The 13,419-nt window shown below is 41.0% G+C and overlaps 1 protein-coding gene across 5 annotated transcripts in view; it reads left to right on the top strand.

The window, feature by feature from the left end:
* The window catches only part of LOC117565164 (optomotor-blind protein), a 107,967-nt gene extending 96,494 nt beyond the window's left edge, over positions 1-11,473 (top strand). For 2 of the 5 annotated variants that reach the window (XM_034244193.2, XM_034244161.2), the window contains exons 5-8: positions 1,988-2,134; positions 2,237-2,313; positions 7,889-8,148; positions 8,848-11,473. In XM_034244193.2, coding sequence (XP_034100084.1) covers positions 1,988-2,134; positions 2,237-2,313; positions 7,889-8,148; positions 8,848-10,043 — 1,680 coding nt within the window. In that variant the 3' untranslated portion in view covers positions 10,044-11,473. Of the gene's footprint in view, positions 1-1,987; positions 2,135-2,236; positions 2,314-7,888; positions 8,149-8,844 lie in introns of all 5 variants that reach the window. The other 3 variants (XM_034244177.2, XM_034244151.2, XM_034244184.2) reach the window with 2 other exon arrangements.
* Positions 11,474-13,419: the final 1,946 nt, after the last annotated feature.

Here is a 13,419-nt window from a genome sequence, read left to right as displayed (position 1 = left end):
ACTCATTAGGTTTTCATACAACTCATTAGAAGATTGCAGTATTTGTGAATTTTTGACTAGTTCCAACTTTACTCGTTACGTATTTCACTCGCTAGTGTCAATTATTTATTATCTACTTTTACATTGTTCACTGATAAGCTTTTTGAAGTTTATTACTTCGTCACCCATCTGCGTTTTAACACGTTTAAATATTACTCGTTGCTTTTTAACACGTTTGAATATTACTCGTTGCTTTTTAACTGTTATCAATACTACTCGTTAGTATTACGCATATTTTTTATTGCTCCATCATAACATCAACCTACTTGGTGTTTAATTAGTCGCTTTATTAACAACTCGTTACTCGTTGCTCAACTCGCTCACTATTACTCGCTCTTTACTCGTTTCGTATTTCACTCGCTAGTGTCAATTATTTATTCTCTACTCTTACATTGTTCACTGATAAGCTTTTTGAAGTTTATTACATCTGCGATCTGCGTTTTAACACGTTTGAATATTACTCGTTGCTTTTTAACTGTTATCAATACTACTCGTTAGTATTACGCATATTTCTTATTGCTTCGTCATAACATCAACTTACTTGGTGTTTAATTAGCCGCTTTATTAACAACTCGTTACTCGTTGCTCAACTCGCTCACTATTACTCGCTCTTAAATATCATAAATCAATTCGTTACAATTATTACTTATTAACTACTTCAACTTCAGCAATAAATCACTAAATATTGTTACTCGTTCTTAGTCGCTCGCTGGCTTTCAACTCGTTATTAGCAACTTCAAGGCAAAAGTATGCAGTTTGCTTGTCTATCAAATAACTCGTTTCCTGCTCTACTTGTTGTTGCCGCCATGATCGTTGGCTAATTACAAATGCAAGTGTGTTTAACTAATCATTGCGATGTAATCGTATTTGTTGTTGGTTGTTTTGTTGGTAACAAGAGGAAAACAATCCGCAATTGCACAACAGCAAGAGCAAGAGCAACAAGCATCTTATTAGTCACACCTTTGAGCATGACACCACAGACGCCATTGGTGGTCTACGCCGAGGGCGTGCGAATCAAGCTCTCTAACACACAAGATACAAGATACTATGCATACATTGTATATGTTCGTATTTTGAAAAAGATGCAGACTACAATGCGAATACAATCGGCTAGAGACTCCGCCATGAAGTTCTTGTCTAGTTCAATGCTGCTGCTGCTGTTGTTGTTGTTGGTTGTTGGTAGTTGGTTGTTGTCTGCCCGTTGTCGCCGCCATCAACGGCAACCACAGGCAGTCGCTGGAACAGACAAAAGTCGCGGCTTGTTTTCAAAATTACACGAACAAAATGGCAACGTCAGCGTCTCTTGTGAGGTCCACACGCAGCCCAAAAAAACAAAAAAAAGCAGCCTAGAGAAAACGGTCTAGACGCTGTGCGCAGTTCGTTGTCGTTTAATCGAAGTCGATTCGACGAGTTATGGTAATTAAAAAGGTGTTCCTTTTGCTGCAACAACCGCAGCAAGTTGCAAATGTTGTTGCCTTGCGAGCTTGCTAGCTTGGGAGGTCTTCGGGGTTTGTTTCTTGCCTTCTTTTTGCTGCCGACAAATTCATATTTTATGAGACAAAACTCGACGCGCTCTCGCTCATGCTCGTTGTCGTTGTCGTGCACTTTGGTGGGTGGTCAGAACAGACAGAACAGGACAGCAAAGGACCGGATAGGATAGGATAGGATAGGATAGGATAGGACAGGAATGTCGCCGCGTTTTGGCCATTTGCAATATGTATTTTGTGCTGTGCTGTGTGTGTCAAGTTTTGTCAAGTTACTCTAGAGGGGAAATCATACTTTGTGTGTCGCTTATTCTCCGACTTGCTTTCGTTTCGTATTTTTCCGTTTTTCTCGTTTCTCGTTTTTGTTCTTGTTTTGTGTTGTGTTGTTGATTGATCCCCCCATTGTACTTAACACGCCAAGCTAACTAATCTTTTTCTCTCCTTCCTTTCGCTTATCCCCACAGACAATACTGAACTCAATGCATAAGTATCAGCCGCGCTTTCATTTGGTGCGAGCCAACGATATCTTGAAGCTACCATATTCCACGTTTCGCACGTACGTGTTCAAGGAGACGGAGTTTATAGCCGTGACTGCATATCAAAATGAGAAGGTAAGCCAAAATCCATCGCACATACATACATACTATATGTAGTAAATAATAAATCATTTCGAGCAACGTTTACTTACATATTTCTCTCCCCCCAATGTGCAGATAACTCAATTGAAAATTGACAACAATCCGTTTGCTAAGGGCTTTCGTGATACTGGTGCTGGCAAGCGGGAAAAGAAGTGAGTATCACTAGAGTTAAGTCCGATCCATTAGCAAAGGTTAAGCTCAAGGGGGAAGTGAAGACAAGTGTTCTCTCAGAACTTGGAAATGAAACCCAATTGTTTCTAATAACTATCCATTAAACATATACTGTAGATTGAGTGTTTAAGGTGACCACCTGAAATAAGCTTCTAACCACACTTAAAAACTAAAAAAAAGTAAAGATCAAGTGTGACCATACAACAAAGTCAAGGATACCAAAAACTTAATACGGTCACGTTGATTATGATATATAATACGGGCACATTTAAAACCTATTGTTAAATTCTTATACAAATTGGTATATTCCTTGACTTGAAATTTAGTTTACTAAATGTTGACAGCATAATTTTTAATTCTTAACTCAAAGACTCAACGAACATTGATAGAGATGCCATTGATTGTGCTTGCTATATAGAGTAGAGGTGGGCGCGGGCCTGTATTTTGAGGCCCGGGCCCGCACGAAAACAAACTCTTTTTTGAGAGGCCCGGCCCGGCCGAACACGAAACTTTTTCACTAAGGCCCGGCCCGGCCCGGCCCGGCACGAAACTTATTTACACATATAATGAAATTCAAAAGACATGTAATTTATATCTATAACACAAAATGTGTTATAATTGCCATTATAATTAATGCAATAGAAAAGCTTCCACACTTCACTCCTGCCCTTTTCATTTTGAATAAGCTTTACACATTCACTTTTTTTATTTACAGCGTCCTGAATTGTTTGTCGCGACATATTTTAATTTTCACAGATTTTGTAATTTCACCACAATTGTAATTTCACCGCCAATTTTTAATTAGTGGTGTGCAAACAAGTAAAATATTGTATTAGCAAATCGATAGTAGCATCGATAAGCAATTAAAATGCGTTAAATGACGGTTCTAATTCGATCAAATCAAAATTTTTTTCGGGCCTATTTCGGGCTTTTACGGGCCTATTTCGGGTTTTTACGGGCCGGGCCTTTTTTCTAAAGCCCGGGCCCGCACGAAGCCCGTACGAATCTTAATTTTAAGGCCCGGGCCCGCCCGAACCCGCTCCGGGCCTGTGTAAGCCCGCGGGCCACGAAAAAAAGCCCGGCCCGTGCCCACCTCTAATATAGAGTACTTATATCCGTCTTCCTCATATCTTGCATGATTTGGCGCATCTAATTTGTGCTGCAAGACGTGTGTGTTTTAAGTTAAAGTAAGCTCTTAAGCAACTTACGTCCAACTCATTGTTGAAGTGGAAGCAACATTTGTGAAATTGGTAGCCAAGGCAGCTATGAGAAGCTCTCTATTTGTTGTCAGGACAGTTGCCCAAATCCAATTGAATGGCATTTCAATAGGATGGACTCTCTACTCTCCCCCATTCCAAGTTGATAAGCAAACTAATCAGCACTTTGTAGTGCACTTCACATTCAGCTACGAATTCGAATTCGATTCGATTTGATGCGAAAGCGAATGCGAATGCGAGTCATTTGTCTAACTGTGTGGTATCTCAATCTATAGCTGAGCCTCACATTTTGTATCTGTAGAGCATGATTAGCACAGACATTAATTTTTGTCAAATCTGTGCGGAACTAATTAGCCTGCTGCTTGTCAAATTGCAAGTCACAGAGACCAAGCGAGAGAGAGAGAGAAGCGAGTGACCACAAAAGTCGCTTCCAATGTGGATGATGATGACTGGCACCTTGGTTGCTGTTGCTGTCGATGTTGTTGCTGCTGTCGATGTCGATGTTGTTGCTGCTGCTGCCCCCGCAGTGCGTTTGTAATCCATATTGATGGATTGATTTCAATTTCCTGTTTGACCAACAACATTCGAGGCATGCTTTTGACTTTTTGCAATTGTTTTTGAAGGATAACCATAAAGTCAACAAACTGTATGTCGAACCGGGGACGAGGAAGCTGAGCTTGGAGTGGTTCCGGTTTCCGGCGAGCAGCTCTACCTCTCTCTATCTTTTTCTCTCTCTCTCTTTCGTTGTGTTTCTCTTTCGGTCTCGCTGACTTAGCATAATGATGAATGACATTTAATAGTTGCTTCTGTTAAACGTTACAAATCAATTTTCACTCTGACAATGACAGCAGCGAGGGGGCGAGTAGAAGAGTGTCCCGCAGGGGGGAGGGGAAAGCGGGGGGAGCAGACAGCAAGTCGATGATGGAACAACTTCATCAGTCTTTTGCATTGACACAAACAATTTACTTGCCAACCGACTTCCCGTTGAGTTGTTGTAAAACTGATTACAGCCGCCTTCTGATTGGCATTAGCTGACACACCCCCGTCGCCTCCCCTCCTGACTGTTGATGTCTGTCTTGCCAAAAAGTTGCTGGTCATTGCTGTGACAGCCGTGTGTCAGTCAACTCAAACTCAAACTCGAAAGTCAAAGTCACAAAGTTTGTCTTTTACTAGCGGCGCTGTAAAGTATGCTATACTTTTTTCATTTTTCTTTTCATTGGCAGCAGCCACTTTCAATTAGTGTGCTTAAAATGCGCTGAGCAATTAGCGGGACTTAGTCACATTAAATGCTTAAGCTGTGTCTGTGACTGCGGTTAACCCTTTTGCTTTTGCTTTAGCTTCTGGTGCTTCATTAGCAGCAGCAACAACAATGCCATGACGATATTTGCCACCACATTGGGTGTCTCGCTAATTGGTGGCAACTTTGCAGGAGCCTCTCTCTCTCTCTCTCAGCTTCCGCTCTCAATGATATTCATCTCTATAGCTATTAGCCTTTAACCCCCTCTCCTTCTCTTTGGCGTTCAACCCCTTTTTGTGCGGTGTTTTGTGTGTGTGTGTGGCGCGCTTTTGTTGTCCGGCCAGTTTTTTTTTTTTGGGCCCCGCGGGCCACAGCGGAAATCTAAAGTGAAAACGTTTTAACAGCAGCTCGAGAAGCGGTTGCGCAATTGAAATTCCTTTTGCGCCAGCTTCCTTCTTTATACTCTTCTCTACTTCTGCCCTTCCTCCCCTTTTGCACTTTTCTATACTCGTCTCTCCCAGACAAATAACCGCAGGCGTCAGTTGACAATTGCGGCACAATTTTTCGTCGGTATTCACTTGAAATATATATATATAAATTCTGTTTTTTGCTTGGGCGCGGTCTTTACATCAACTCTAGACAGGCGTGTGTGTGTTTCTGTGTGTGTGTGTGACTAGCTTAAGCTGGGCACATTTAAACGTAATTCAAAAATTACAGAGCAGAGCACGCAGACAAACGCGCAATTTCTTCAACTTTTAGCACGGCCTTCGACGCCCTTTTCGCAAATGCTCGACCAACAGCAAAAACAACAACAACAAATTGTGTTATAGAGCAGCCGCGCCTTCTCCACGCCCCCCGACCGGTCTGTGGTGGGGTGGGGTAGCATTACAAAAGCTAAAGATAAACGTCTTAGTTGCTTTTTGTGCGAGTGTTGAAATTTATGGTCGAGTTGCATGTGAGACACAGGAGCGATTCAACGCTATACACGACACTTGGGCCCGATTAGAAACAAAGAAACAAAGATTACATTTTTGACATTTAATTCCTTATCGTTCGATTTAGCTACAGACTCGCTAGAAGATTCCTATCTGCCAAGCCACTGAGGTGATTAAAGCATCAAAGTTTCGCCAAAACGTTTAAAAACGCTGATTTTCCTAAAATGTGATGATATGGTACTTTCTTACTGTACAGATTCAACAACTTAATAAATCAAAGCAAAACATCCTGCTCGAATCCTCAAAATGCTTAATAATGAATTTACCCGCTTTATTAATGGACCTTATTCAATGGCAAATTAGCTACGAATACACAAATAAATAAAGGAAGCAATTTGAGATTCGCATAAATCGTCATATACCATATATAGTTATTATGGAAATCTATTAGCATTTTCTAATATACCATTACATCGTGTGTTCTATAAATTTTACCGGAGTTTAACAGATAATCAAATGTAGAACTACTCCAAGTTTCTATAAAGTTTATCAGAGTTTAACAGTTAATCTAATTTAGAACTACTTCAACAATTTAATCCGCCCCATTTTGGGCGCCTTAGACGCTGCTTTTCTAGCCTCCATTAGCTTCTTTCTTCGCTCGTTTCAAATGCTGTTAAGTGGGTGGGTTAGCAGCGTTGCCTGGGATTAGCACAAATTGATTTGCTATTAAATTAGTAATACACACACACACACACACACACAGACACAGGTGCTGGGGGAAATACGTGGAAAAACAGTTAAGTGTAAAAGAAGACGCCTGTGGCAAACGGTGAACTGCGAATTGCGAATTGTGAATTGCGAGCTGGAAGCTATTGCGAGCCACTGTTTATATGGATGGTTCCGGGGCTGTGATAATGATACACACATGTCTGCCACGGTGTGTGTGTATGTGTGTGTGTGTGTGTGTTGGTAAATTGCCCAATTTGGCGAACACGAGCTGACGCTGCCAGCAGCGTTGCTTTGATGTGTGAACAACAAAAAAGCAAAATGCACGGACGTAGAAGAGTGGGCGGAGAATACATATGAAGGGTGTGGAGAGGGGAGGGGAGGCATGCCTCTTTCTCCGTCTGTATATTACGGACAGTGTGGAGCACTAAATTACACTAACGTGTTTTGAATTATTTTTCAATTTCATTGTCGGCCCAGACACAAACTGCAAGCTGTTTCCGCCTGCCATTGTTACATTTCAATTAAGGTTCCGGCCGTAAACCTCCCTCCCTTCTCTTCTCTCCCTCTGTCATCCCATCCGACACACACACACACAGACACATTTGCAATGGGCCGCAAGCGTCGTTTTATCATTTAACAGATATTGCCAGCTAGCAAAAATATTATGCAAGTGCCCGCTAGATCCAAAAAGCCTCATAAAACCAACACAAACATCGCGCTGTAAAATATTATAGTAGCCCGGATCAAATACGTTGTTAGCGCACACACTCTGCACATTTTTACCAAACGTAACTAAACGAAGGATAAAAATAAAACAATTTTTGAATTGGTTAAAGCAAATTGGATGTGTGAAAAGAGTGCTATCGAAAGATGCAACTACTTTTTTAAAATCTCTGAGATTTGTAGAACTAAATAGAAGAATATCTTTAAAGAGATAATTTGCAATCATAATAAAAATAAGTAAAACATAAAGGCATATTTTGTAAGAAAGAAATAAAGAGGGTTGAAGAAATTTGAAATAGAAAAAGAATTTTAAGAATTTAAAAAATAAAAATAAAGAGAATTGGATGAATTAAAAATATAATATAATGTAAAAGAAACGTAATTTGAAGTAATACCAAAAAGCGAAAGATTAATGTAAAGATGATTTTCAAAGATTTTGATAAGAAAAATTTTGATAAAATATAATTCTCGCATTTATAATCTCTAAGATCTTTAAAACTAGGTTAAATAATATCTTGCAAAACAAATGAAAGATAACTCTACATTAAAGTCAGTTTGCAATAAGGACAACTCTTAAAATATATTTTGTTAATTTTAAATCTCTGTGAATTGAATGTCTCCAGAGACATACAAATACTCTCGCACTATCATAGTTATTTTGAACAATGTGAACAATTGGATGTTCTAATTGGTTTTATTGTGTTTCGCCCAACTGTTGTTACAGGCAGGCGCTGATGTCGAACCGAGGGTCCGATTCGGACAAATTGAATCCCACGCACGTGAGCAGCTCACGGGCGCCCTTGCATTTGGGCCATGCCGGACGGCCGCCGCATTTGCATCCCGCGCACGCTGCGGCGCTGCTTGACAATCAGCAGGACGACGATGATAAGCTATTGGATGTGGTGGGGCCGCCGCAAAGTCCGCTGCTGCCATTGAGCCACTCGCTGCAACAGATGCAAGCACATCAGCATTCGGGTAAGTTTTTTGAACAACATCTCCATCTTTCTGCCTTTTGGTAGCTAGTTGGTGACTCTCACCATTAAACAATATCTAACTAATCAATTTTCTTTCGTTCTTCTGCTCTTCTCGTTACATGTCATTCGCTACTCGATACTTGATACGCTACTACTCGTTACTTGCGATACATTTGCAACTTGCCACTTGGTGCTCATCAATCGACGCTTGCTTCCTGACTCTTTACATTTTTAATCGCTACTCGTTACTCATCGCTCGCTGAATTTTATTGAAATTACTCGCCACGCTTTACTCACTATTTTTAACTTGTCTTACGCTACTTTTCGTATACTTCTCGTTTTGCATCACTCGTTACTCGGTACTTTATACTATGCTATTTGCATACTATTCGTGTCTCGTTACTCGCTATGTTATACTATGCTTCATGCATACTATTCGTGTCTCGTTACTCGCTAATTTTCATACTACTCGTTATTCAACATTCGTTACTCGCTACTCTTTGCTTACTAATCGTGTCTCGTTACTCGCTACTTTGCATACTATTCGTTATTCAACACTCGTTACTCGCTGTTCTTCCCTTACTCTTCGTTATTCATAACTCGTTACTCGCCACTCTTCGATTACTACTCGCTATTAATTACTCGCTACTCGGTACTCCTCACCTACTACGTGCTATTCATCACTCGGTCGATTTAGCAGCCCTAGCCGCCTGGTTCAATCACATTGCCGGCGCTGGCGCCGGCGAACACGCAGCCGCAGCGAATGCCGAGGACGCGCTGCGCCGTCGCCTGCAAGCGGACGACATGGAGCGCGACGGCAGCGACTCGAGCTGCTCGGAAAGCGTCGGCGGCAGCACCGGCGGTGCCTTTCGCCCCACCTCCACTGGCAGTCCCAAGGAGGGCGTTGGCGGCGGCGGCGGTGGTGGCGGCGGTGCAGCCGCAGCGGCTGCAGCAGCGGCAGCTGGCCTGAATGCCGCCGGCAGTTATCCATCGCCGAATATATCAGTGGGACCACCGATACACCCGTCGCCGCATCTGTTGCCTTACCTCTATCCGCATGGTCTCTATCCGCCACCGCATCTGGGTCTGTTGCACAATCCGGCCGCTGCGGCGGCCATGAATCCCGCCGGCCTCAATCCGGGACTCCTCTTCAATGCCCAACTCGCATTGGCCGCCCAACATCCGGCGCTCTTCGGCCATGCCTATGCGGCGGCGGGACACACGCCGGTGTCGCCGCTGCAGGGACTGAAGAGTCATCGCTTCTCGCCGTACAGTCTGCCCGGCAGCTTGGGCTCCGCTTTCGATGCCGTCACCCCGGGCTCGAATGCCAATCGCGGTGGCAATGGCAGCGCCGATGCTTCAGCGCCGCCCAATGTGCTGCCCCTGGGCGGTGGAGGAGGTGGAGGTGGCCCCATCGATAGTGGACCGCGTAGCTTGAGCTCGAGTCCGCGACCGCATCGGGCGACATCGCATTCGCCACCGACGCGTCCCATATCAATGTCACCGACAACGCCGCCATCGCTGCTCAGCGGCAACAGCAACAACAACAGCAGCAGCAGCAAGCAGCAACAACGTCAGGCACAACATTCGCCGTCGGAGTTGAAGAGCATGGAGAAGATGGTCAACGGGTTGGAGGTGCAACACAATGGCAGCGTTGCCGCTGCCGCAGCAGCAGCAGCCGCAGCAGCAGCGGCGGCGGCAGCAGCAGCGCTGCTCTCCGAGGATGCAACACAGCTGCATCACACGCAACAGCATCACACATCACATCCGCCGCACGGACATCCGCATTCGCATGCGCATCCATTGGCAGGGCATCCGCAGCAACAGCATGTGGCACATGGACAGCAGCAGCAGCAGCATCATCATGGGGCAGCGGCAACGGCGGCGGATCAGTGACAATTACTGGATGGCCGCACCATCGATGGTGACGGCCCCAACAACAATGATGATGTTGTGACGGCTGCGATGATGATGAGCATGGAGCATGAGCACGATGACCAGGATGATGATGAGGATGATGAGCACGATCGCAGCTCGGTCATTGATTTGGATGTCGATGTCTGACCGCAAACGCAGCAGCTGCAGCAGCTTTAGCGTGCAACAAACGGCTGGAGCTGGGACTGGGGCTGGGGCAATCACTTGCTGGCGGCCAGCGGTGGCAGTTGATGGCGTTAACCAACACTGGCCAGCATTTGCGACTGTAAATACGCGCTATGACGACGATGACACACACACCCATACACACACACACACACAATAGCAATAGCGATCTATGTAGGCATTGTAGCATATAGCATATAGCACACACAAACACACACACACACACACAGCTCCCCCTCCCCACAGCAAGACAAAGAGAGCGAGAGAGAGAGAAAGAGAGAGAAGTGTAATACCCTATAGAGCCTAGAGACGTTGCGGGTCGCTTTGCGCATAGTGTTAATAACAATACTATTTTTTTTTTTTTTTTTTTCTTTGCGTTTAAGTGACAAATATATAAAAGTTTAGCCTGTAAATTGTTTGTGATGCGCAGGACCCGCCAGCTTTTAAAACCTAGTTTAAAGCACAGATGAGCGAAAGAGACACACATACAGACACAGACTAAGACAGAGAGAAAGAGAGAGAGATAGCGATAGTGAGTTGGAGTTATGTTCGTTTCCTTAAAGAAAAACACGTTGCCCAGTGCTCTTGCAATTAGTTGGAATCCCCTTTTTGAGCAACTCCCCATTTTTAGCACTTAAGCATAACAACTTTATATGTATGTAACAAATCCCACACACACACACACCCCTATATATATATATATATATGAAACTGCAGATGTATAGAAAGAGAAAGATCGAAAGAAAGAGAGAGAGAGCGAGAGAGATCTTTGCAAAGTAAAACGCGCCCAGGGGCTGAACAAATTTATATAAATAAAAAAAAAAAACAAAAAAAAAAACAAAAATTGAAATACGTATCTACATATATAGTTATATATATTGATATTTGCAACATCTAAGATGATGCCCACACTCATACACACACACTCTCAGACATCCCTAGACACACCCACACACGCATATATGTAAATCTCAAAAACAACAAAAAACAAGAAAAAAAAAATATAAAAAAAAATTATAAATATATATATATATATATACACAATTGTAACCTTTAACAAGAAGAACAACAGCAAGCAAGCATAAACAACAAGAACAGAAAAAAAAAACAAAAAAAAAAATAAAAAATAAAAACGTACATTTTTTTTCTTAGTCATAGGATGAATTTTTTTTTTAGTAATCGTAAATTGAATGAATTAAGCAAACCGAAAAAAGAAAAAAAAACAACACACAACAACACGATGAAGAAAAAACAATTATAAATAAAAGAAAAGCAAAGAAAAAAGAATAAAAAAATGATATAAACAAAATAACTATAATTAAACTAATTTATGTAGTTCTTAAGTACCGTGTACCGTTTACCGTTAAACAGCAACAACAACAACAAGAACAACAGCAATGCATAATTTATACACACACCTTTTCCCCCCACCCTCCGCATTCCCCTGCACCAATGAGGAAGTTAGAAGGAAGCATTATTTGCCTCCCTCCACTTCGATCCTTCACAGCATAGAAAGATTTCATACAAAGTATATCATCACAAAACTAAGCCAAGCGCAGCTCTTTATGTAATTTTTTACATTTTATTTTTATTCGACTTTGTTTTGTACTCTATTTTCTTTTTTTTTTTGTTAATTTTTAAGTTCTAAAACCAAAGAACAAGACACGATTTTTTTTTTTTTTTTTTAATGCAGACAAGATTAGAGAAGAGACTCGGAATAGCTACTTAGAAGAGTATTATGATTGTGTGTGTGTTTTGATTTAAACATAAATAGAGCCTATACATATATACATATATATAGATACTACATACATATACACATGCAAATATATATATATATATATATATATGTATCTATAGATATACAATATATAGAAATAAATATATATATACAGATATTAGTTTTTTTTTTTTATTGGTATCTAAGTGAAGAGAATATTGAAATGGCATTCAACGCATGTTCCTCGCATAAGTTTAGAAGCAAAACAAATAAAGAGCGACTGCTTTAAGTTGATCCCTCCCCCTCCACACACCTGTGCACCTCTACCAGCCCCCCCCCCCCACACACACACACACACCTTACACACACACACAGACACCGAAAGCAGCAAAGAAATAAAAAATAAAAAGAAAACTGAATAATTCAAAAAAGAGCAAAATTGTAGCGCAGTTTGTTTTCTTTATAATCGACAGAGAGATATATATATACATATATATGTATATATACAGCTGTGAACAATGAAATAGCAGTGCTTTAAAAATTTACAAATACTATTACAAATACAATTTCGAACGAAACAAAGTTTAGTTACAAAAACAAAGAAATAAAAAAACAGTTTCTGTCGCACTGCTATTTCAATGTTCACAGTTATACATATATACTATATATATATATAGATGTGTATATTTATATACTTACTTCAACAACAAATTATATATATATATCGATATGCGTAATTAATGATTTTTTTTGTTTGTTTGTTTGTTTAGCTGTTTTTTGAATGAATTATACGCAAAAGCAATATTAATTATAGTTAATTAAATTTAAACGAAATGCAAGCAAAAACCGTATAGACAACACACACAGCTGCACACAGATGTATGTATATATATTTGATATATATGTATATAGAGATATATGTATGTATGTGTGTGCGTGTGTATGTATAAATGAATAACATAAAATTAACGATGGAAAAAAGCAAGCAACAACACCTCATGTCACTGCAATTATATTAAAATTAATTAAACAAAAACAAAGCAAATTAAATAAAAATTATTACTAAAAATGAAAACAACAACAACTATAACGAGACTACAACAACAACAACAAGGAAGATGAGCAAAAAAAAAATGAAATGAAATGCAACAAGATATTAGCCGTGTTTTATTATTGTATTATTTTTGGTTTATTTATTTCGCTCTCGCTTTTATTTCACTTTGTGTTATTTGTTTATTTGGCCTCCGGTGTCGGATCGTTTCTCCTCCTCATCCCCATCCTCCTCCCCCCTCGTTCATCATCCACTTTCCACTTTGCATTGCCGCTTGACCGTCAAATGGAACGCAGCCTGGCAAACAAAATTGACAAAGGACATTGAATTTATAATAAATAAAAAGAAAAAACAGAAAACGATACACATTTGTATGTATGTTTTTGTGTATACAAAGCAGC

The sequence above is a fragment of the Drosophila albomicans genome, chromosome X (genome assembly GCF_009650485.2).
Source record: "Drosophila albomicans strain 15112-1751.03 chromosome X, ASM965048v2, whole genome shotgun sequence".
Lineage (NCBI taxonomy): Eukaryota > Metazoa > Arthropoda > Insecta > Diptera > Drosophilidae > Drosophila > Drosophila albomicans.
The sequence above is the reverse complement of the archived record's forward strand: the minus strand, read 5'-3'. Positions and strand labels throughout refer to the sequence as shown.